General features: G+C 45.0%; 4 protein-coding genes across 5 annotated transcripts; 2 read left to right on the top strand and 2 right to left on the bottom strand.

Annotated features, from left to right (window-relative positions):
* Positions 1 to 168: 168 nt before the first annotated feature.
* Positions 169 to 18,615, bottom strand: LOC136438489 (large neutral amino acids transporter small subunit 1-like). Its single transcript, XM_066433291.1, has 11 exons — positions 17,578 to 18,615; positions 16,163 to 16,278; positions 11,713 to 11,838; positions 4,277 to 4,382; positions 4,049 to 4,093; positions 3,789 to 3,912; positions 3,340 to 3,443; positions 2,924 to 3,020; positions 2,267 to 2,416; positions 1,604 to 1,781; positions 169 to 1,368 (listed from the first exon to the last, which is right to left on the bottom strand). The coding sequence occupies exons 1-11, from the start codon at positions 17,946 to 17,948 to the stop codon at positions 1,088 to 1,090; spliced, it is 1,698 nt and encodes a 565-aa protein (XP_066289388.1). The 5' UTR covers positions 17,949 to 18,615; the 3' UTR covers positions 169 to 1,087.
* Positions 4,421 to 8,359, top strand: LOC136438487 (zinc finger protein 782-like). The gene is made up of 2 exons (XM_066433289.1): positions 4,421 to 4,696; positions 5,644 to 8,359. Exon 2 carries the CDS (start codon positions 5,646 to 5,648, stop codon positions 7,053 to 7,055), a length of 1,410 nt encoding a protein of 469 aa, XP_066289386.1. The 5' UTR covers positions 4,421 to 4,696; positions 5,644 to 5,645; the 3' UTR covers positions 7,056 to 8,359.
* LOC136438488 (uncharacterized) lies at positions 8,409 to 10,979 on the bottom strand. Its single transcript, XM_066433290.1, has 2 exons — positions 9,952 to 10,979; positions 8,409 to 9,269 (listed from the first exon to the last, which is right to left on the bottom strand). The coding sequence occupies exons 1-2, from the start codon at positions 10,768 to 10,770 to the stop codon at positions 9,039 to 9,041; spliced, it is 1,050 nt and encodes a 349-aa protein (XP_066289387.1). The 5' UTR covers positions 10,771 to 10,979; the 3' UTR covers positions 8,409 to 9,038.
* A 3,311-nt stretch (positions 18,616 to 21,926) lies between the features above and the next one.
* On the top strand, positions 21,927 to 24,415 carry LOC136438424 (uncharacterized). 2 transcript variants are annotated; one of them, XR_010756420.1, is made up of 3 exons: positions 21,927 to 22,192; positions 23,491 to 23,612; positions 23,885 to 24,415. XR_010756420.1 is itself a non-coding variant. In XM_066433193.1 (3 exons), the coding sequence occupies exons 1-3, from the start codon at positions 22,183 to 22,185 to the stop codon at positions 24,055 to 24,057; spliced, it is 276 nt and encodes a 91-aa protein (XP_066289290.1). In that variant the 5' UTR covers positions 21,927 to 22,182; the 3' UTR covers positions 24,058 to 24,415. The 2 variants fall into 2 exon arrangements, 1 of the variants encoding a protein (XP_066289290.1); XM_066433193.1 differs by having other exon boundaries at positions 23,914 to 24,415.
* The last annotated feature ends 1,157 nt before the right edge of the window (positions 24,416 to 25,572 follow it).

Below are 25,572 nucleotides of genomic sequence, written 5' to 3' on the forward strand. Positions count from 1 at the left end.
TTGCGGTGCCGCTTCTATGAGAAATCTTGTCAATAACAGGCTACGCGTCACCCAGCGTCAGCCATGGTGTCTTGAACGTAACTTTGACTAGAAGTACAGAAGCGCCACCTGCTGATCGCTACCCGTGCTGCAAACGCTCAACACAGGTATTGGCAGAACAGTGGTCTGTATCAGCATATCGACTAGCTTTTGCCCAGGTTGACTTTACTCACAACATCTAGAGACGGGAAATCATTGAGATATAGATCTGTTGCTTCATATAGTTTTTTTTTCTATAGGCCCTAACGTCTCAATTTAGAGCTTGGACTGGCGTTTTAGATTCTTACAATGTTTTTCTGCGTGGAATTGTTTGTATCGCTGCTTGTTTTAACACTCATATTCCACTTGGTTGCAGTGAATAACACAGCAAGGATTTATCCATATGTATGAGGTAAAACGCCGCCAAACAAATACATAATCTTCCTGTTTAAATGCGTTTCTACCTACCTACAGACATCGCTCAGACTCAATATATCAACTCAAGAATATTGATATAGACTTGAAGCTCTATGTTAACTAAGTACTTCTAAAAATCATCAATACGCCAGACTGATCCTTTAGATGACGAGAGGTTATTCGTACCGCGTAGACAATGATTCTAATGAAGGAATTATTTGTGATCTCTGAAAAGGCAGAGGCAAAAATAAGTTATGTGTTGAGGTAAAATATGTCAAAGTTTACACCATTTCTCACGAGTGGAAGGACTCCCACACGACTTTAACTCACCGACATAGCAGACACTGAAAGACGTCACAATCTGGACAGCGAAGCAGTCTCCATCTATAGTACCAGTAACGATCATCAGCATCACCAGACACCATACCCCCATTCCACTAGACTAAGTGTTGTTGTCTTTTCAGTCATGATTTTGCAATTTGAATGATATACTAATTAAGAAGTCAAGGATTACACAAAAACTATTTAATGAATAGTCGCAGCGATTGCCTTCTAGTGGAATGGGAGCCTTCTCCAGCTACTCTGAACAGTAGCAAAGGTTGTGCAAAAATGATGCTGACAATCACACAGTAAGCACTGCGGCGATCATGGCCTAAGTTTCAATTTTCTGAAAGACGTCATCGTCAACATCCATGCTTTCCCTATCCTTCCTACTACTAGCCTTCCGGTTGAGCACGTTCTGCATCATGACGTCATTTCCGTCTGCCGCCTGGCCGCCATTTTGTATCCCCTCGTCATGAGGACTGTCCGCCACATCCGGGACCTTTGCCTGGCTCTTCCCGCCTTCCGGTGACCCCTGGGTGTGTGAGGCGCCCGTAGTCTGCTCCTGAGGCATGACCTCTAGGGTCTTCTGTAGGGTTCGAGTCATGGAGTCTGAAATATAACAAAAGCTCCGGGCTTGTAAACTGTGAATGACAGGATCATACTGGCTACCTGCCTAAATGTCTTACAACCCCAGACCAGACTTCCATTTTAACATCATCGTCATGGACCAAGTATTTTCAGTCTTACAGTGTATCTTAAAAAAAGTCAGGTACGATTTTAGTTCAAGCAATCTAATTTCAAATTAACTTTCGTGCGTTGCAACAGAAACAAAGTAATTTATTACCGAGTCCATCGACCAGCCATTTCGGCTTCGCCTTCCACCAGACGCCGACGAAGTACACGGGCAGCCCCGATAGGATGATCCCGAAGCCCACCAGGCATTGCACGGGCGTCTCGTAGATGGAGACTATGACCAGAAACATGCAGGCCAGCACGAAGAAGATGGGGAGGGCGAGGTGTACCTGGGTGTGCATATCCCTTTTAGATTGAGTGTCCATGTCTGTTTTCCCTTACATAGTGATACAGTAGTACACGGCACGAGTACGACACAGCACGATGCAGTTTGTACAGTCATCGTCATCTATTCAGTGAGAACTGGCTGATTCTGGTCATCTACAGATTAAGAGGCCACGTCTGTTGCCCTATACACAGCGACACGATGCGACACAAGACAAGCCACAGCGGCCGCTTCATGACAATGAGGATGAGCTGCATAATCATGGCGATTCACCCACGACACCACACGACACCACACGACCGATACAACACGACATGATACGACAACGACACGACACATCACACAGGCCATGCACCTTGACTGGACGCGGCTTCCTGACCCACAGAATGAGCTGCCGATGACGTTGCGATCCCCGCACACAACACCACACGACACGCCAAGATACAACACGACAAGGCACGACATCGGCACAACACATCGGTCGTGCACCTTGACTGGACGCGGCATGTCCGGCTTCATGACGCGCAGAATGATCTGCCCGATGATGGCGATGCCCACACACAGCCAGTTGAAGAAGCTGAAGTAGTTGATCAGGTCGAACATGTCGCCGGACACCAACATCAGCAGGGACATCAGGCACTGGCAAGGTTAGAAAGAAAGCCAAATCGTACATTACAGTAGAAATGGTGCAGATCTTGGAAGCAGACTTCTTACAAGACCCTTTAAAGCTTTTTTATCGTTGCTGAAAGATCCTCGGAGCAATTAGCTACTACATCATCATAGCTTGTTGCTGTTTCTCTCTACCCAGTCCAGTGCGGTTTATACTACAAATAAACATGCTATGACTTCTTGCTTCCTACAGTTCTGGGATGTTGATCCTCTGTACTTTCTAAGTCCATCCTGTTATGCATATCTATACATGTGAAGGAGTCATTCTCATCAAATGTTGAGTTTGACTCATTTCGGGGCAAAAGGCAATAGTTATCGTTCATTCATTCTTCTATGAATACATAATGTATTCCTTCTTCCCTTCCTTCCTTCCTTCATTCATTATTCATACACCCATTCGTCCATACATACATGCATTCGTTCAATCTTCATTCCTCCATACACTCATTCATTCCCGACACATCACCCATGCCTTACGGTGAAGACCAGTGAAGGAACTGGGGTGAAGCGTCTGACGTGGATCATGGCCAGGATGTCAGGCAGGTGGCCCTCCCGCGCCCCCACGAAGAACAACCTGCAACAGACACACTTGGATGAAAATATTCTTTCTGCAACTTATGATCCACTGCTCGCCGAGCCAGGTGTTCTATCTGCATAACGTGACGCAAAAGAAGCAGTGGATGGCTACTCCTTGACAAAAACTGAAGCTGATCAGTTGACAATTTCGGTAAGTCCGTTTTTTGTGTTGGCAGTTCAACTTCAGAATGACTTCTACCAAACAGATGAACTCTCAACTGAACATAACGTATCCTGGTATAACATGATATTGACGCTTATCAGAAATCAAAAGGAAAGGTGTTTTGATGAGAGAAGCACATATCCATCTGCGTTACCGTGATGAAGTAAAGAGCGACCCGTTGACGCCCCCGAAGGTGGACATGGCGACGAAGACGGGGATGATCCAGTTCACCACTCCGAGCAGCCGGTCTCCGTACGTCTGAGATGGAAACGGTCAAAATTTCTTCATGACGTGAAATAGCCATGTACGGACACTGTTGCATTCAAAATTCGTGCTACTGGTATAAATTCAGGGCTTTCAGATAACATTAGAAGAAAATGCTGCAGTTCTCTCTACCGGGACGGGGGGTGATATCGACTTTCAATAACCTATGACCTATTGCTGACGTCACACGTAAACAAAACCAGCGATTGGGACAGAAAGCTGAGTGAGACTGGGAGAACCACTCGAAAATTCCGTTGAGTGCCTTTGTTGAGTTGGAGAACTGTTTGAATAATTCTTCATAATAATACGGACACTCGGGTTGAAGAAATATATCCTTACCACGGCCACGGCGTTTGACTTGAGCAGCTCGTCTGGGGACAGGGTGGTGAAGTAAGCCACGTTAGTCAGGATGTACACTATCGTCACCAGCGGCAGGGAGATCATGATGGCCCGCGGCAGGTTCCTGGAATGATGTAGAGTGCATGTTTTTCTCATAATGTGGTAACAGTGATCTCCTGCAGTGATGCCAGAAAGGAACAGGTTACAGCGCTTCAAACAAAGATTTAGATGTAGACACACAAAAAACAAAAAGTGCTTACCTGTAAGGGTTCTTCATCTCCTCTGTTACGAAGTTCAGATAGTTCCTGTCGGAAAACAAAAACTTTTTATTCTATTTTGAATATTAGTAGCTATTTAGGTGAATGACATCATGTATACACGAATCACTGAATATGTTCGTAACTGCCTTCATGCGCTAAGAGTCCGTAATAGAAGGTGAGCGGCGATGCCCAGTGTGTGTACTGCCTGAACATGACACTTATTATTACCAGCCTCCGTAAGCGAAGAGCCCGGAGTAGAAGGCGAGCGCGATGCCGCCCACGGAGCCGGATGTCCCGCGGAAGGATCTTTCGGGCTGCAGGTGCTGAGTCTCACCTGGTGGTGCACAAACACAACAGGATTTTCAGTAGTATAGAAAAGACGATATAGGCCCAGTTCACACCCATTCTCCAAGCACACTCGCCAATCGGAGCATACTCGAGAGCCGAAGCCGAGAGTAAAACGTTATGTGGCGATATGTGGTTTGACCCATTCTAAAGTGCTTACCAGGTTTGTGACCTCTAACCTTTACCCCATCGGTGCTGTTTGTTTGGAGTCATCGGTATCATGTAGTATCATCTCCTCCGAATTGACGCGATTTTACGGAATTCCAGAAGTCGTGGAGACCGCTAAACACCATAGAGATACAGGTAAGACCTCTCATTGTCGTTAATGCCTCCTGGTTGGTGCTTGTTAAGCGGTAAGTCAGAAATATAAGTGTTCTTGCGATCGGGTCTTTGATGGGGAGGGGGGCAGTGAATCTGTAATGCGCGGGATGTAACATGGTTCACCTACAAAATGTCCCTTCTTGGTCTCTCCAAGCAGAGGTTGGTGGGGAAGATTTCGACCTTCTTCTCATATTTTAAGTTTTCTTTCGGCGGACACCTTGGTCGAAACAAGTCCATAAGCCCATTCGTAGATTCGAGTACACATGTGCAGTGTCAAAGGTGAAGACCCCTTGCTTGTAAAAACAGTTGTCGGAGTTGTCCATTGTCTCGATTTGGATAGCGAGATTTGTTTACGTCTCAGGGGCCTTCACCTTTGACACTGCACATGTTTGCTCGAATATACTAATGGACTAACAATAAGTAATATGTCAATTAACTAATGTCAATCAATGAGTCTGTTTGCAGGACATATACATAGACAAATGGCATACCTATAATCAAGTCCTTGTTATGTTTCAAAATTTTCCATTCATTCTGCTTTAGGAAAAACGTTCGTACAAGAAAGTACATTTCAAATGTACATAGCTTTGAATGTCCATAGAGCAATCACATTTGATATACCAAGGAGGTTATATAGATAACCTCCTTGGATATACAAAGAATCTAATTATGAAAATCTGAGATTGAGGCTGAAAATAATGTCACTTTATCATGGATTGTTCATGAAATGATTGGAAATGCTCACATCAGTTTACCTTTCTTTTCGCTTGCTCAAAAGAATTCATTCAATCCGGTGAATAAATTCAACTACATTCTGCATTCAGAGAAAAATTCTTACTAGCAGCTGAAACTTGACCTATTTTCTATTTTCTGGAAAGAAATGACAACTTAAGATTTCTCTTACATATATGTTTGTACCATTGTTTCAGAGATGGCGGGGTTGAGATGTGTGCCTCCCATTGAGGGCCTACATGTGGAACAAACTGTGAACGAGACGCACATCAAAGAGGAGGAGACGGGAGACACTGGATGGCGACAGGATAAAAAAGAAAACGTCCTGTGCCAGGAAACGTGCACTGAGGACCAGGAAGCCTACAACTACTTCGGTGCAACCCTACCAACCGGACATCTGTGGAACGAGAGTGGGGAGCAGACAACAAACACGGGACGGCAGCAGGATGGGGAAAAGGACGTTCCAAACGACGAAACGTGGGGTATAAGAGCAGAAATGGAAGATTTTAACTGTGAGTTTTCTACTGGAGAACTGAGTACTGGACATCCTGGGAGGGAGATGTACCATCATGGACACCCTGGGCAGGAGAGTGACTACACTAAACACCCTGGGAAGGAGAGTGACCGCAGGGAGACCCAGACAACAGACATGGGCCTGCAGCAGGAAACGTGTGATGTGAACTTTCCCCAACCTGACGACAAATCAACCTCACAGGTACAGGATAGCAGAGGCAATGTGGGAAAGCATTTGGTTAAACAGACTGGTGAGAAACCCTACATGTGTGGGGAGTGTGGGTACAGGGCACCTCATAAGTCAACTTTAGCTCGACATATGAGGACCCATACAGGAGAAAAACCCTACAAGTGTGACCAGTGTGACTATTCTGCAGCAGTGAAATCTAATTTGGACGCCCATCTACGAAAACACAGTGGGGACAAACCCTACATGTGTGGGGAGTGTGGGTACAGGGCAGCTCATAAATCATTTTTAGCTCGACATATGAGGACCCATACAGGAGAAAAACCCTACAAGTGTGACCAGTGTGACTTTTCTGCAGCAGTGAAACGTAATTTGGACGTCCATCTAGCAAAACACAGTGGTGAGAAACCCTACATGTGTGGGGAGTGTGGGTACAGGACGGCTTACAAGTCTCACTTATCCCTACATATGAGAACTCATACAGGAGAAAAACCCTACAAATGTGACCAGTGCGACTATTCTGCTGCAAGAAAATCTGCTCTGGCCAGACATGTAGGTAAACACACTGGTGAGAAACCCTACATGTGTGGGGAGTGTGGGTACAGAGCAGCTTTTAAGTCTACCTTATCCCTACACATGAGAACTCATACAGGAGAAAAACCCGACAAGTGTGACCAGTGCGACTATTCTGCTGCAGACAAATCTGCTATGACCAGACATGTAAGTAATCAAACTGGTGAGAAACCCTACATGTGTGGGGAATGTGGGTACAGAACAGTTAAAAGTATGTACTACTTATCTCAACATATGAGAACCCATACAGGAGAAAAACCCTACAAGTGTGACCAGTGTGATTATTCTGCTGCACAGAAGCCCCACTTGAGCCGACATGTCATGACGCACAGGTGAAAAGTCCTACATGTGTGGAGAATGCGGGTACAGGACAACTCTGGGGTCCAGATAGCCAACGATATTAGAACACACACAGGAGAGAAAAAAAACATCTGTGTAAATACTATGAATGTACGAGATCCGACCTGTCTATACTTTCCAAACGACATATGAAATGAACAAAGACTACAATTCTAAAAAAAAAAACATACAACTTTGGCAAAGACTTTGGTCCTCTTGAAACGTGAAAAGCAAGATGGTGGAGGATCACCTCCATGAGTGATTATTTCAGCTGTAGCCTTCATCGTTACCTGGGCTCGATAACTTAATCTGTACCAGAGTCCGATAACTACTCTGTAGTAAACTTGTAAAGAACTGAAGAACTGTCTTTTAAGGAAAGACTGGACTGTCACATGAAACAGCATCAAGTAATGTACGTCTACAGAGCTCTGGACCATCCCCAGAAACCAGAGATGACATTGTAGGTGAGATGAATTGAAGAGCGGCTTAACTGGAACCGGAGTTCCTACCAGGAGAAAGCAACTCTACTCTGTACATTAGAGTCGGACATATCCAGGCAGGCTGGCAAGGATTGTGGCAAATTTGCCCAAGAGGGTTGCGTATACTAAAGCTTGCGTATAGTTTAACCTTATAACGTTACAGCATATATATATAGCTGTAGGTTTTGCATCTAAAGTAGTTTCATAACGGGCAAGGATGCACTCATTTCATAATTTTTTAGAATCAATCGATCATTTGTTTTTGACATTCACCGTAGAAATGTTATTGATTATAGGAGTATCTAAACATTAAGCCATTAGTATATTTGTCATTTTTAAAAGTCCAATTTATTTGAGAAAGATTGTTTTGGTCCAATTGTTTGTTTTATTTAGATCTCCATTAGTGTGTATTAACAATAAGCATATTGTGTACATTGTATGGTGATGATGATCCACTGTATTCTGCGGCTCGGAGGTTGTGGGAACAACCTCTGGCTGCATTCAGTCTTTCTTCATTTCTTTCCACTGTATAGAATATATATATACTTAGTATTGTATACACGTGTATTTCAGCCTTTTAGCTAATTTAGAAAAGTAACTATGCGTATATATTATACTAACATGTTTCATGACTTGCCATGACCGTGTTGTATTCTTTATATACTTTATTTCTGGGACCGCATTGTTAGAAGCGAAACCTAGCTGCAGTACGCAGTGAACCAGCCATTATTGTCCTAAGGAAGATGACACACGGTCATCCAACCTTTGGCTCTTATCGTTTTTTTGTTGTGAATAAAGAACTTTGTAATTCCGTCTTCGAAACTGTTAGTGTTTGATATTGAAATAATAAGAATGGCACATAACCCTGATGCATTTTCAAATGCGGATTTAATCGTGCAAACATCTACAAATATTCCGTTACCTAAACATTCGTACAACTACCACCGGTCTAATGTACAGTATAAATAATGGACAAATGTCGGTAATTGTGTTTTGGTGAGTACAAAAAGTGGGAAGTACAGTGCACGATTATCCCTTAGTCATATCTTATTTCCCTTCATTTTGGCCCCCGTTCTTTTCTTTAAAGGTGGCGATGTTGGGTCTATCTCCATACTAAACTAGCACGTCGCCAAGACGTAATGCGTATACGGCAATTAGCCTGCTATGTAAACCTATTATAACTGCCGAATCTCTTTTGCTCTCTTGGGTCAACGTTGCATTGGAGTAACCACCTTTGCATAAAATACATGTATGTCTTTGGACACAACTAAATGAACTTACATGCGAGATATTAACCTTAAATACGCGATCACGACCTTAAACGCTTACGTTGTAAGTTGTTTTTCATATTTTCCATGTATGTATATGTGAAACTGGGCCCTATCGAAAACCAGTGTATTGGCACTGAAAAGGCTACCCAGGTGTTTCAAAATAAACAAACAAACAAACGTTCTAGCGACGTGCTTACAAGACTAAAGTAGCCACATCGCTCCTTGAGGCGTCAGTCGTGGTGCAAGTTCAGGTATCTGTGCAGCAGCGCAGGTAGAGGCAGGCGGAAGATGCCGTCAGGTAGACAGGTGTTCTCCATCAGCAGCCGCCTGACGGCGCACCTGCACAGGTGTTTGAGATCGCAGGGCGCCGCGCCACACCTGTCCGCAGGTACCCATGAGTTCCACTTCCGCTCGCACCTGTTCTTCTCCCGGTGGTCCGGTTCTGGGTCTGATGATAGTCTCTGCAACAAATCATCAATTTCAAATTTATTGTGAAATCAGTCTGGCAGAAGTACAGTAAGGTAGTACGTGTACGTCTGAATTCTGTCGATTTTACATATATTGTTTGCAAAAATAGAAATGCTGTACACATCACAACTCGATTTTACATATATTGTTTACAAAAATAGAAATGCTGTACTCATCACAACTTGCGATGTGTACAGCATTTCTATTTTGTAAAAAAAAATATGTAAAATCGACAGAATTCAGACATATACGATTCACAACTATATACAGATCAACCATTCATTTTGATTCTATCTACATGGAGGTTTTGTTCCTCTCCTAGTCTGTACTAGTAATAGTAGTAGGACTTTTGTTCCTACTATCATCGCTTTACTGTAGGCAGTCGCTACCAGCTACGTTATATGGAAGTCTTGTTAGTATCCTCAATAGATACTAGAAAATATATGAAAATTTAACACTTAAGCCGCGTGCCATTAAAGCTGACAGAGAAGCGGCAAAGAATAATGAACAAGGAACGTGTGCCTATGAATTGTTTTGATACTGACAAATTTGATAATCACAACGGAATATCCAGACAGGGGCAAAGAATAAGACACATGATGTGAACAGAACGTGTGCATATAGATTATTTCAACACCGGCAAATATGATAATCATAGAGCAGATTCAACCCTACCTGCAGAGGTATCCGCGGCATGGCTCTACAGAACAGTCTGAGGCACCGCTGGACTCGCCTGTCCGTGTCGTCATATCCGGTGTAGACGTCGTGCCGGAAGGCCAGGAACAAGCAGTCCACCGGCTGCTTCCGGTCGTGACGTAGGGACCAGATTTCAGGATCCGCCCCGTGACGTAGGAGGAGGCTGATCAGCCGCGGATTGATATAGTAGGCGGCCTGGTGAAGGTACCCGAGCCCCCGCGGAGACTCGAGCTGATTGAGCCGGTTCGCGACTTTTCCCTCCGCGTCCTTGTGGTGCGCGCGTTTCGCGGCGTTTATGAAGTACTGCAGTTTGTTGTAGGATCGCCTGAGGGGGTACCAGGCCGGGAGGCGGGTGCCGTTGGTCCTGTCGTCGATCTGCCGCATGAGTCTCGTGATGAGGTTCTCATGGCTCCGCCGCAGGTCCATGTAGAGGAGTTCCCCCAGGAAAGGCGTGCCCGCCGGGACGTCGAACCGCCAGCAGCTACAGAGGGCCTGTTGGATGATGTTGTAGGACGGGCGGGGGATTGGGATCGCGCGCTTTCTGAGGCCGTACTTCACCTGATTCCAGTTAGCTCTTCGGTCTTCATGAATATCCAAAAGGTACCGCGAAAAGTCCTCCACCTCCCGGACCGACCACACCGTGACGGTGTAGAACACCACGGGCTCGCCGCCGTGCCAGCCAGTCACGCTCTGCACGGCCTTCGGGCCGAAGAACTCGTTCAGAAAGAAGTTAGACTGAATCCCGCTAATGTTGCCGCGCACCCACGCCTGGTACGTGAAGGACGTCTGCTCGCGCATGGTGTTACCAGTAATAGATCTGGCGTTTTGAGCTGTTTAGAACAATAGAACGTCGCCCCGACAACGCTAGATTCTCGCGAAAGCAAAGTCGCCAACAGTGGTGTTCTATACGTTCTGTTTTGATCAACGTTGTTCTGTTTGTGCTGAGAAAACGCCAGACAACACTTTGGCAAAGGAGCACACAGCAGAAAACCTGATGTGCTAATCACCATTATGCAAGGGAAATTCCGAACATTTTGGCGTGTGTGTTTTATTTGTTTGTTTGTTTTTCGTTTAGCTTTTAGAGTAAAGCTTAGAATGTGCATAAGAAACACTCCGGTATGGAAGACTACACGGACGTGTAAAAAAAAAGGTAAAATAAAGGCTTTGACTTGACTTGACTTGTTCTTGCCAACCCTCGGCAAACCTTCCAAGCTAGAACAATACGCGTATCCTACCTGCGGCCCATACAGCCCTTAGCAGTCACGATCCGGGCCCGCCATTATTATTTGCATATAGAATTTCTGTTAAAGATTTCAGTATGGTAGGTTTCTTTCGTGTTGTGACGTTAGTTTATAATCACTACACTGTGTTCAACATAGGCTCATCATGATCTCTAACGGGAACGGTCCTAATCCCGACTCGTCCCTTATCCCGACCTTGTTTGGAAAACAAATGTTACGGCGCTATGCATGTTATATGTCCGTTTGCGGTAAGGACCAATAGCAATGTGATAAAAACACGCCTGTGAACCTTTAGTTTCAGTAATGAGTATATTACAAGAAGATTGACTCATGTTCCATGGGTTTATTGTCACACACACCCTTACAAAATTACAGTGCGGTTGCTTAGAACATATGTCGGGATTAGGACCGGTCCCGCTAATGTATAATAATTGGTTGATAAATCAATGTTTCGTTCGTTCATTCATTTATCCCTTCATTCCATCCCTCCGTGCCTCACCCTTGGCGAGCTGCATGACCCCGAGGCCGATGATCAGGGCGAGCGCCAGCAGCTTGGCGGCGGTGAACAGGTCCATCACCCGCGTGGCCCACCGAACCTTCCCGCAGTTTATCGCCGTCAGGACCGCTGCAGGGAGACATTGAACTGTTCTGTGACTCTTCTTTTCATGGATGTTGGAGGGATTTTTAAGGAAACGTCACACACACACACACACACACACACACACACACACACACACACACACACAACATGGACACGAACACATACACACACATATGCCCATACAGATATACAATCACACACATATGCACTCACACACACACAAACACGCCAAAAATAGCTACTCAAACACACACGCACACACACACACACACTCACACACATATGCTCACTCAATTCAAACAGAGTGAAGCAAAGCACATGGATTGAGAGCATGGAAAAAATACAGAAAATTTGAAGGGTTATAAAATTCATGATTGGTGGGGCTAGTAAGTCTTCCAGACATGTCAACCTTTTTTGCAATCTTAACCAATCTAACAAACTACAACGATTTGCGATGCCCGTACTTATATAAAAGGACAATGGTTCTTAGGATTATCTTTCAATCATGCTAATGGAAACCGGCTGGTACAATTTCCGAGTCTGCCGTCCTTTTTCTGAGGTTTTCAAATCAGTATTTATTCCCTGCTCCCTGATCTCCCGGTTCTTCAGATCGGGCGATAACAGCTTTCCTCAGCGGACACAGATGTTCGCCTGCACGCCCATCAATCAATCCTAACCCGCGCCGTTGCTAGGTTACAGCCTGTATGGCTTCCCGCCTTATCTGTGCCATCTCCGCCGACGTCTGCCGCGCTCTACATAACATGCCGCGCAGATAAACTACATACGCGTAGAGCCGTCGATGAAGGTTATACATCCAGGTAATAAGATATGCCAAAGAAAGTAGTTACTTAAGCAACTGGGTATGTTTTTTGAAACGGTCAGACGTTTCAAGTAGTAGCCACTATTTTTCTTCAGTGACTGCTAGCAAGATTTGTCGAACAGCAGGTTTATAACCACGAACTATGAATTGATATGCAAATAAAGAGATGACAATTTTAGAAAACAAATTTGTTTTCCTATTGGACTATCTGAAATTGTCCGTTTCCAAAATCCTATCCAGTTGCTTGCCAATAAGTAACTGCTTTTTTGGCGTACATACGCGTAGATCAATCACTCCCCGCCGCCGCGATCTTTGCAATCTCCGGGCCGACCTTTAGTTAGGCCGGGTCAGGAGATGGGAGTTAACGGTCTACATCAAGCCGCCTTATCTCCACTACACAGCTCTTTGCCAAAAGGGGATGGGAGCTCGCCATAGAGAGGGACTCAAATGACAAACACATTAAGGATATAAGATAGGACATAATGTATTGAATTAGCTAGTTTGGTTTACGGCATCTCCACTAGACAGCGCTCTGCCACCAGGCGATGGGAACTCGCCATAGCGAGGAACTCAAATGACACATTAAGGATATAAAATAGGACCTAATGTATGGCTAGCTAGTTTGGTCTGGTTTACGACATCTGTGGATCTCTATTGAATTTGGTCCCTTCCTCGCTGACTTTTTCTTCGATTTGCCATCCATTCCCGTTTGTCTTGGGACGAAATGTTGATTTCTTTGCTGCATCTTACATCGAATGGGCGATGGGCGAGTCCCGTCCTTAGTGCTGAAACTACTGCAGTTATCATTGAAGGGGATAACGTCAAAAAGTGCGGCAATGGCACCTGCTGGGTGTAATAGTCGAGGGACTTGACCTGTACGATCAAAATGGGAAAGAAAGCCACTACAGAGATAGTTCTTAGTGCTTGACTTTATAGGAAAATAACCTAAGGGACCACCAGAAAATTGCCATGATAGCCAGTTGGTACCCATGCAGAGATGACCACCAAAGTACAGGTTTGACTGCATTTCTCTTTATGGTCTACTGGTGCACACATTATTACAGAATAGTGTAATTTCGCAGTCGACTTCTAGAATAACACATTATCGAGGTTTATTTCCCAAAGCGCATAAAAACTCACGGAGAACGTCATAGAACTACCACCAGGGAATGTACCGTGATTCAATTCTGTTTCTGAACTGCATTTCAATCTAGTTCGTTTCCTTCGAGTTTCCTGTGGCTGAAGTAACTATTGTCAGACTAAACGCATGAAGCCGGGTATGGATATGCTGTTCTAGTTGGTCTGAGTAGTCATCATCATATCTTGCCGCTCCACGGCTGTAACCACTGACGGGCAGTCTGGTTGGCCTCACGTAGATCGTCTTCAGTGCATGAAGTTCCAAGTTTGCTGTCTGAGTAGTAATCGAATACCACGAGGCGCAGCCATACGGTCTGCATTTGAAATGTTGTTACTTTTCCTACATAATCTGAGCAGTACGTCTCTACTTTTATGATATTCTTTTTTGTGAAAATGCAAACGTACTTTCACGTCTCCAAGGTTGTAATTGACGTTGCTCTATATGTTTTTCAAATTATATTACGTCATCAGTAGCCACCAGGGGTCCATCACAACAGACAGGTCGTGTCAAGGGTCAACTCCCAGGGGCGTGACCTTTAACCCTTTTATCAGGCGATGGCAGAAGCGAAGGTTTAGCAGGTCATCGATTATCTATAACCATTCACTCGGCAGACGTGTAGGGGATGCGCATGTTTGTGTAGCTACATGGGTAAGTCTGTGATTTAGCGCCTACTCTGTGCGTAAGTGCGCTGGCCGACTGGAATGTGTTAAGTACAGTGGACGTTACACTGGGCTAATGACCTGCTGTAATCTTAAAGTGCTAAGAGGAATCTGTGTCGACCTGAAGAAGCTCGGGAGGCAAGACGTTATCTTGAGGGAAATTACAGGGGCGTGTAAATGGGTTACACTTAATGGCACGTTTTAATGCTGAGTGTGCCGACGTGATGAACCTTGCTGATCTAAATTTCACCTAGATGCGACAAAGTTACTTTTTTAAGTTTAGGTGATGTTAGAAGCTTCCAAACTTGAGCGTTTTAGTCTTTTTCTTCATTCGCTATTTCTTTTATCTTGTTTTTTAAACAATAAAAAGGGACAAACCAAAGTGGCGGCGGACTCAAGTTATATGAAACTAATATCCTCGCCGCCACTTGGAATTACGTGCGTTAATTCAGCGACGCCAACACGGTTGGGTAGTGGATGATGATAATGATTGCCAACAGCAAAAAGAAAAAGAGAGAAAAGGAGATCTGAAGTAATTCTGAACACCACGCGAAGAGCAAGGCCCGTCCCTGGTGCTTAAACCATAGCAGTTATCATTCAAGGAAATACTGTCAGAAACTGAGAAGTTCGTCTGCACCGAGGCGTGGCACACATGGCTGAATATAGACGAGCGGATCTCGCGGGGTGTGCGCGTGTTAACCACCAACACGGCTCCGTCAGCAGGGGGATGGTTGATGCGCGTCAGCCTCATCGAACTCCTTTCACCCAGAAATCACGGCAGTGGCACCACGGTGCAGAGGTGTTCTCAATACTGGATAGGATTTGGAGAACACTGTGTGGTAGAAACTTGACCAAGAATGTGTACCAGACCAATGGCCATGTGAAACTGTGCAATATTGCCATACAGATACTTTACACACGATTTTCGTGGCGACTTCGCGCAGTAGCGCACCCACCCAAATGGCATATGTTGAGCAGTACCACGAGTAGTTGACAAGAAGAAAATTACCAAATAATAAAATGTCCAAATTACCATGAACGGCAATGCCACACAATAACACGTGGCAAGTCTTCTGGTCATTTAAAAAATAGCGTAGTTCAAATCAAACCCAATATATTGATAACACCATTGCACCACGCGGGGATTTCCGTGCGAAATGGGTGAATGTTTTATGCGTATGGGCAGACACGGCGGCAGCGTCGCGACGACTTTTGGGAGATACATGTATCATGTTTCACTGTGGGCGATCTGATTTCATTAACATGGCTCTCCAACGTGTTACCGAGATTCTGGAAACTTGTTACGTGACAGTGTAACATTTGGAGGCAAATAAAAGGATTTTATTAAGTGCAGAGATTTTCTCAGGCTGATGGACGGCGCAAATTCACCCGGGACTTAACAAACGGAAGGTGATTGTCTTAAGTTACACATCATCCATACAAATCAAATTACATCGTGTGATCTGATCTTAATATCCCCACTCTGCACACATAGGACACATAGGACACAAAAGAGCGCCGAGAAATATAATACCATGCGCAGTTTTCCCGGACCCTATACACAATTGGAATGGGATTGCTTTTTTTTAAATCATTTTATATCCAAACAAAATGTAAGAATAAAAAAAAAGATCTGCACAACAAGGGACAGATGTAAGAAAAAAGGAATAGCGGCTTATTTGAAAACAGAAGGTACGAAATACCGAAGGCAGGGAAAACTTAGATACGTACTCAGACAGACGGCTGCGAGCATGCGCACTGCGGCTTCGGGAGGCGCACATCCGGGGAAGAAGGGCTGACAGATGTACTCCGCAAACGTCAGGGCAACGACGGCCTGGGACGTGGGTCTGTAACCATGGCAACAAAGATATCATGTTACAGTTTAAACTTAAGGCAACGACGGCCTGTGACATGGGTCTGCAATCATGGCAACAAGGATATCATGTTACAGTTAACCGTCAGAGCAACGACGGCCTGGGACGTGGGTCTGTAACCATGGCAATAGGGGTATCATGTTACAGTTTACTGTCAAGGGCAACGACGGCCTGGGACGTGGGTCTGTAACCATGGCAACAAGGAGATCATGTTACAGTTTGCTATTAGGGCAACGACGGCCTGGGACGTGGGTCTGTAACCATGGCAACAAGGAGATCATGTTACAGTTTGCTATTAGGGCAACGACGGCCTGGGACGTGGGTCTGTAATCATGGCAACAAGGGTGTTATGTTACAGTTAACCGTCAGGGCAACGACGGCCTGGGACGTGGGTCGGTAGCCATGGCAACAAGGGTTTTATGTTACAGTTTACCGTTAGAGCAAAGTTGGCCTGGTACGTCGGCCTGTAACTATGGCAACAAGGATATCATGTTACTTTGATACACCAACCTGTTACTTTTAGACATCAACTTGTCACTTTAAAACACCCGCCCCGTTACTTTAAGACACTCCTCGGTTACTTTGAGACACCCACCTGCTACTTCAAGACACCTGCCTATTTCTTCAAGACGCCAACTCTTTACTTAAAGACGCCCATCTTTACTTTACGACTCCCACGAGTTTACTTCGAGACATCCATGCGTTTACTCTAAGACACCCACCTTTGCTTTAAGACACCAGCTGTTACTTTAATACGTCCAACCGTTACTTTAAGACGTCCACCTGTCGCTTTAAGACATCAAGTTGTTTCTCTAACATAACCATCTGTTTCTCTAACACAACCACCTGATTCTTTAAGACACCCACCTGTTGCTTTAAGACATCTACCTGTTACTTTAAGAAAACCCACCTTTACTTTAAGAAACCAACCCTATATTCTAAGACACGTACCTGATGATAAGGAGCGCTATCCACAACCGTAGGAATGCCGGCAGGGGCCCGAACTTCTCCGGGATGTAGGCGTAGTCCCCGCCTGACTAGGTGATGTTCACTTTAAGACACCCATATGTTTACTTTAAGACACCCATATGTTTACTTTAAAACACCCATATGTTTAATTTAAGACACCTACCTGCTAACTCTAAGACCACCCTTAATTTGAGACACCAGCTGTTTCTCGAACACAACCACCTGTTGCTTGAAACAACTTCCTGTTACTTTAAAAAAAAAACTTCACTTTAAGAAACTAACCCGTTATTCTGAGACACGCACCTGATTATAAGGAGCGCTATCCACAGCCTGAGGAATGCCGGCAGCGGCCCGAACACCTCCAGGATGTAGGCGTAGTCCCCGCCGGACTTGGTGATGGCGGTCCCGAGCTCGGCGTAGCACAGCGCGCCCACGGTGGAGAACACGCCGCACAGCGCCCACACCACCAGCGACAGCCCCACCGACCCGGCGTTCGCAAGCACGCCCTTCGGAGACACGAAGATCCCCGAGCCGATGATGGTGCCGACGATGATCGTCACGCCGTTCAGCAGTGTGATCTTCCGCTTCAGCTCTACCGTGGAGTCCGGACCGGTGTTCTCGGCGGCGGAGTCGACCTCTTCCGCCGGCCCGTCTTGGGTCTCCCCGTCGGTCATCCTAGGCCCGAAAACGCACTACTACGGCTCACTGTTGCTCGTGCAAAGTAAAAATAAGACTAAGCTTTTTTTCAGCGACTTCCTCTTTGATGCTGTACAGTTTGACAAATACCCAGAAGCTTCTCTGTAGTGTGACCGCAAATTAACTAGCCACAAATGATCAGAACCGAAGTACGCGTGTAGTCCTTGCCTGTGGCGCTTCCTCTGTAACTGCGTATCACGAAACGCTAAGGCAGAGCCCGCGCCACCGCTTGCTTAGCACATTTACAGAGCCTACTCTGCTTACAGATTACAAATGTAAACACTCTGCGCGCGCTTCTTTTCCTCTATCGCCCCTGGCGGCAGACTGATGTTCTAGCGACTGAAATCTCACCTGGATCTGCTATCTATGCCTACCGCTTGCACATTGTCGTGACCCCGTCTAGTTGAAAGCAAACATGCATCAACGTAGCGGTGTAAGGAGAACTGTTTTCTCCAACGCGAGCGTGGCCATCCTGTTGAAAAATGGGTCTGTGTGTACAACCGCCTTGCGCTTAACACAGAATGAAGAGCTAGAGCAACAGGACAAATCTTAATGATTTATATCTTGCTTTGAGATCGGCTCCCGGATGAGCCATGATACCACATAATCAGCGGCACAACGGAAATCATATCCACCATCTGTGTGGGTGCGCGTTTGAAGAAAAAAATACAAATTGTAAGCGCCGTATTGAATACGTAAACGTTTCCTTTGTGCATCCACGCCGCTCATTTCCCCTCCTCTTGTGTCGGTGAGGAGGTGATGACGTCAACGGTTGCCATGGTGACAGCATCCGGAGAGGAATCATCCTTTGCGTCATCTATCATGCAGAGGGGATACGTGATTCCGGCAACTGATTTTTGGGGATGGAAAGCGCGGCTAATTGGGGGCGGGTTTGGCCTTTTTGAGTCTTCTGCGCACTTAATTCTCTACAGCTGCGGATCACGCGAGTAATGTTTATTCAAGGTTGGCGGATTTTCACCCACGGTACAAACTGTGCAGTGAATCAAGACATCTATGGTGTGCGATGTTTAACAGCTGCATTCAGAGCGCTGTCGCCATCTCATGTCTGCTACTAGCAGTTGAACAATGCCGTGTTGCACAGATGTCAATAATTTCAACAAAAAAACTTGTGCAGTGTTGCATTGCGTTACTATACGTATACATTGCAAGGGATGACAATCAAAATTCAACAAGTTTTGTATGTTTTATTGAATTTTCGTGCAAGCCTGCCTGGAGAATCGTTGATAAAAGGAGATTTCACTGTAAATTCTAAAGACTTTCATAATAACTTTCCGGCAAGAAAGTCGTTCTTTACGCGCGAACTTTGGACGGGATCATAGCCGTGGTCACTTGACATGGTACTCACGGAAAATAATCTCAGGACACTGAACCCGTATACTAGTATTTTGTATTCTTATCCATCTTTCTCGTCTCGGCCACGTGAATATACGTTTTCTGAACTGGGTCGTCACTTGCTTCCACTCTTCGATCGCCAGTAATAGCGCGGTTTGAGAGGGAACGTTTTACGTAAAACGCAGAAATCGATAATAAACCTGACGCACTTCGCTGAGAGTATGATTGTGATAGTTGACCTAACATGCTGAGAGAATCACTAACTAGTCATTTGTGACGATCATCAGTTGATTAACGTCATTTCCGGCTTTCGAGCTCTTATTTCCGCCGCACAGCCCAGGATGAACTAACATCTATCTGTCCAATTATCGGCTGGGCTATTCCGATAATCCTTGGAGCCCGGCAGCGGCTTAGAAACGTTCTGCTCTGGCGCCATCAGACGGCATTTCAATGGAGATGTCACACGATTGGAGACTTGTCAACTTTCCATTGGACATCTATGCCAGCGTTGTAAACATTGCAAGAAGGTTGCTGCTATCTATGGCAACACTTTAAGGAAACTAATTTTAATTTTTACAACAAAAGTTCAAACAAACAAACAAATAAACAAAACTAACCAACTGTCATAAGTCTGTCAGGATATGTAGCTTGTACTCTTCAGTACAATAAATATTCCAAGTGTCCTTCCAAACAAAGTACCCAGTACCAGCTATGTTTCTTGTTGCACAGTGGCCAGACATAGATACTAGATTGCAGCAATGCGTTATCAGAACGTGTCATTCGGAGGGTCAAACACAGGCTATTTAATAGGGATGACAGATCGACGTGTTTCCCGCGTTACGGCCGCTAAATGTCACGGGCGGAGCGGCATCTATCGGGCTGACACATCGCATCTATCAGGTGACACTGCAAGTGCCATCAGCCGCTCTTTATGTCACGACACACCTGTGAACTCCTCATGTCACCACACACCTGTGAACAGGTGCCATCAGCCGCTCGTCTTGTCACCACACACCTGTGAACATGTTCCATCAGCCACTCCTCATGTCACAACACACCTGTGAACATGTTCCATCAGCCACTCCTCATGTCACAACACACCTGTGAACAGGTGTCTGTCACAAGTCATGTCACCACACACCTGAGGTGGACAGGTAGCCATTAAAGGGTACGATATATTGTTTCCAGGCAGATTGTGGAAGGAAACACCTATATTGTGTATACAGTGCCATACCGTGCAATGTAATAAAAAATGTGTTGTGTCTTAAGTCCAGGTAATCAGTGATGAACGTAAGCGGCCGTCTATTTATCTCTAATGTGCTTAATTCATCGTGACTAATTAGTATCTTATCACCTCAATCTCCCTCTAATCATAACTGAAGAATGAAGAATGAAGACCATTGGTTGCCGCCTACCATTTGCCTTGAACAGTACCAGTCAGAGACGGACTCTTGGCTGTCTGTACAAGTCTGTACACTGTACAAGACAATGACAGACTGGTTCCCCCCATGGCAAACTGGCTGTGTGTGTTCGAAATTCTATTCACTGTAGTTCTCGCTGCCTGACGGCAAGAATGGCCCCAAAGCTCCTGAGGGAGGATTTGCATGACCATGGTGAGGAGAGTGACGGCACTTTTTCACATCCGTCCAGAAGCGAAATCTGGGATGACAGAGAGGATGATCTCTCAGAGCAAGACAACAGCGATGAGTGAAAACAATGACAGGGAGAGTGGAAGTGACATTGGTGACATCTGAGACACTTAGGACATCGCAGAAGACACAACTGAGTTACCAATGAGAAGATGCAGTTTTCGGATGTGTCTTCATTCCAGCCAATTGAGTTGAACTTTGGATACTTTTTGGATACTTTGAACAGAAGCCCCCATGCAACCGTTTATAACTATTTATGCATCAGACGGGTATGTAATCATTGTCGCTAATTTGTATCTTATCACCCAATCTAAATACATTGGCGTCAAGTGATGAATTCCATTCCTATATACATGTCCCATGGTAGGCACGTAAAAGACCGTTTGTGCTCCATGTGATGATGACGTCATCCATTGTAGTCTATGTAAATACTTTGCATGATTTATGCTCTATGCATCATGCATATTTACCTGTAATTATGCTGTAGTTGTTGTCGTCAGTAGTTTTCCTATCTGGTTTTAGCTGCCAGTTATCTATATATTAATTAAAATGCATGTCATATTCCATGACCCAAATCTATTGCTGATTATAAATATATTGACATCAGCCGACAAGCTCTATTCCACACCAAAAGTTAATATTATTTTTTGATAGATTATATTTTTCGGGCACACGACGAAATCATTTGCATAATTCATGTATCTTTATACAGACCCGCTTTTGATGTCCTTGTATGGCAAACTTAGGTTAAAATTCTCACTAACGGTAGACGGGATAAGCTTTACGAAAGCAGACGGGTAACCATCACACATTTAGGAAGGTACACAAAAGACCCCCGTATTAGGATACTGACATTCTGTTAGAGTTCACTTTAAGCAAAAAGTCTAAGAACCGAAGTTAAGTTTGGAGAGAGACAGGAAAAGCACGAATGTGACTGTAGTCTGAACGCGCGATTGTTTTGCTGTGTCCCCCTGTTTGCACTTTCCCTGCGTATCGCGGCATGTGTTGATTTTAACAGCCCCCAAGTAGGACGGCAAACACAGGTAAAGTCTTGTGATGAAGGTTCAAAGTCCCCGGTCTGGCGCACCTGTTTGTCTCGTGATGTGCCGGCGGCCGCCATGTTGGAAGTTTGGATCGTTCCGTCTTCTCGGCAAAGTTAAGGGATAAACATTACCAGCTCGGGACCCCAGGAACAGCTGGCTGATCCACTATGGCTACAGGTATGGTGTAAAAACAGTCAGAAGAATCAGGGTTTGACATGTCCTGGTGACATACATGTACGGTTTGATAACAGCAATCCATACATATATCTAATGTTGGGCAACAAAACTACTTCTCGGTCAAGTATGCTGATAACACCAGCACCAGAGATCCCAGGAGTCGCTGTCTGATCCACTGTGACTGCAGGTACGGTATGAAATATCAAACGAACCAGGGCTTAGCATGTCTTGGGGACAGGTCGATAAGAATGATTCATGCACCTGAAGTTGGGTAACACAACTACATGACTATATAGTGTTCTAGAGAATGGGACATTTGGGTTGTCGCCGACTCTCAACTTTATCAACGTGATAAGATATCATATCGTTTCCTGCCTCTAATACAATAGTTGTTAGCAACGTTAATACCGGGTTGCTATTGGACAAGTTGACGGACGCGAGTAGCGACTATACTTAAACATACAATCAAAATGTTCTGTAATCTATCCGGACAACGTTAAGACAATCAAGTCTTGGCGTCTAAAGCAGGCATTGCTACAGGCGGCATCTTCATATTGCATTATTGATCTTTAATGGCAACGTAGAGAACGTTATTGAACTGAGGAGTCACTACGGTAGCGTCCAGAAAACGGCACATATCAGTACTGTGCGGCAAAAGAAAACGCAGAAACAGTAGAGCCTGATGTGCAGGACTTTATCCCGTGCAATGCACATGTCCGCCGCTAGGAGTGCCATTGAGAAGCCGGTCCAAAGGTGCGGTCTGGTCATATTTACTCGTGTTTACATGTCAGCGCGGGTAGCCGAAGGACAGATGAAATACACTTTCAAGCCGGTAGAATAGAATCAAACGCTAAAAGCCGGATTTGATACTTTCATACAATTACAGTTTACCAGCAGATAATCGCTATAGTGTGTAAATAGGCAACTAGATCTCAGAATGTTTAGATGTTAAAAGAAGCTCCAGTGTAAAAGGTCACCATAGTTAGTCGTTCCTTACATGATTACAAATACTTACATACATACATATACCGGTATTCAAAACATTTGCTATGCTTTTAGACTAAGTACTGTAGGAGCTTCATAACTAAGTAGCTTTAAAGAACGGTTGCAGTCAGATATGCAAAAACTAGGTGTAACAGACCGTTCGGTGTAATATGACCAGCTGCTGCCGCGCCGCGTGCATGCGAAGCTGGTGTGTTACGCATAATGGCGGTTATACCGGCTATATAGATACAGATACAGATACAGGTACGTTGCCCACCTGTTAGGTTACTAAACTGCCATGTCGCCCCCATCAGGCCCTGAGGAGATGGACCTGGACACGTTCTACAGGGCTGTAGAGAGAGGTGACGTGCAGACTGTGAGGAGGGGGCTGGAGGCTGGGGTGGACGTCAATGTCAAGAGAACATGGGGATACAGGGTAGGCAAACTGATCTTTTATTACAGGATAACAGACGGTTAGCCCAACCTTAATTTTGTAACACAGGGACTCACTTAAAAGTATCAAGGTGATTTTATTTGTAAGCCTATAAAGGACATTTAAAATGTAAATGTAGATAAAACGACTAGAAAGAAGACGAAATAACTAATAAAAAGTTTCATTCTTTAAAAGTGTATATTTTCTTTCGACATGAGCTGTGCAGATATGTCATCATGTGTGAGCGTACCGCCTGTACAGTCATGTTGTAACAGATTAGAGTCCCAACTGCTGTTCTATCCAGTATCGCCAGACATCCCTGCATGTGGCCAGCTGGTACGGGCAGACTGAGGTAGCGGAGCTGCTGATAGAATATAAAGCCGACGTGAATGCGAGGGACGGGGTAAGTAGAAATAACTTTATCCTGACAGGAACCCTGTCGGCGTGACTCATTGTTCCCCATCAAACCTTTGTTATTTGGTTCAGTTCCTTGTAGCGAGTAAAGTACAGCTTAGTTGTGAGCACGATCTCGGGCTGCCGCAGATGTCATGAGACGATGTAAGTGGAAATTCTTCCTTACCTAAAACCTGACACTGTACTCAATATTTCCCTGTCTCCGTCCAGTTTTAGGCAGGTCACAAAGAAATCAGACTCAGAGCCAACTCTACATCTGATAAAAACATGAGTAGGTGTCATGTGAAGTTTAAAAAGTGAAAGCTTTATCCGTTACTTTCATTCTTACCAATAAAACCATGTCCCCTGTCATCTACTCCACAGAGGCACATATAATCGTGAAGGTAACTCTGTTTGAATTAAACGTTGCGCACTGACAGTGTCCTATAGCCTTATACAAATGTCACCGTATCATAAAGTACAGCGCTTAACGTTTAACGCTATCGTACATGTACATGTACATGGTATGACGGTCCATGGTAGGGGTTTGCAAACCTTTTGCCGATTTACGCGGGACTTCGACATAATGCTTCTTATCCACATGATAACTGTCGCCAGTGTTGAACCCGTCACTGATGACCCTGACCTTCCTCCCTAGCCCTGTGCAGCACCAGTCCACACCCCTGCATCGGGCTGCTGGTGGGGGCCACACCGGGATGTGTGAACTTCTGATTCGTCATGGGGCAGACGTGACGGCCATGGATTGGGTAATACACACTTGTTTCTAATGGACCAGATTACGTGGATATGAATATGGAACAGAGATAAACAACAATGTAAACACATTCAGTGAGTTCAGTAGATATATTAACACCTTTTTAAATGTGTCTATATGGGTAACGATACAAAGCCTAGCATATACGTGGCATTAAAATCAATACCATATACAAAATATCTTGATCAGGTATGGCGGGTCCACAGCAAAATTTTCAGGATCTTTCATTTGTCTACAGAACTGCACTTAAAACTGACTCTTACCAATGTGATGACAATTTTCCGTGTTGACCCCGCCACTACTGACCCTGACCTTCCCCCTGTACAGAACCAGTCCACACGCACCCCTGCATCTGGCTGCTGAGTTCTTTAACGTGCCCGGGGTGTTGCTCTCCCCAAACACGGGACCTCCATTTAACGTCCTATCCGAGGGACGTCCCTAACCGAAGCTAGGTACTCATTTACACCTGAGTGAAATGAGGAAAGTCGTGTTAAGTGCCTTTCCCAAGGACACAACGTCGGGGCGCAAGTTCGGACATGTCTCTGGGCACAACCTGGGATTAGATCCCGTGACCCATTGTTTGACAGCCGCACGCTCTACAGTTGCGCCACACGACGCCACAAGTAACTGTCTTGTCAAGTAACTTCTTTAAAACATTAGATTTAGCGTCCCTCAAAAACTTATCTTGCTGATTTCTGCCCTACGATTTATAGCGGTTCTGTCCGATTTGGCAGAGCGGGGCCTGTTTTTGAGTGTGTCTTATTTCTCTAATTGAAACAGTTATACAATACAGCA

Source organism: Branchiostoma lanceolatum, chromosome 7, assembly GCF_035083965.1.
Source record: "Branchiostoma lanceolatum isolate klBraLanc5 chromosome 7, klBraLanc5.hap2, whole genome shotgun sequence".
Classification (NCBI taxonomy): domain Eukaryota; kingdom Metazoa; phylum Chordata; class Leptocardii; order Amphioxiformes; family Branchiostomatidae; genus Branchiostoma; species Branchiostoma lanceolatum.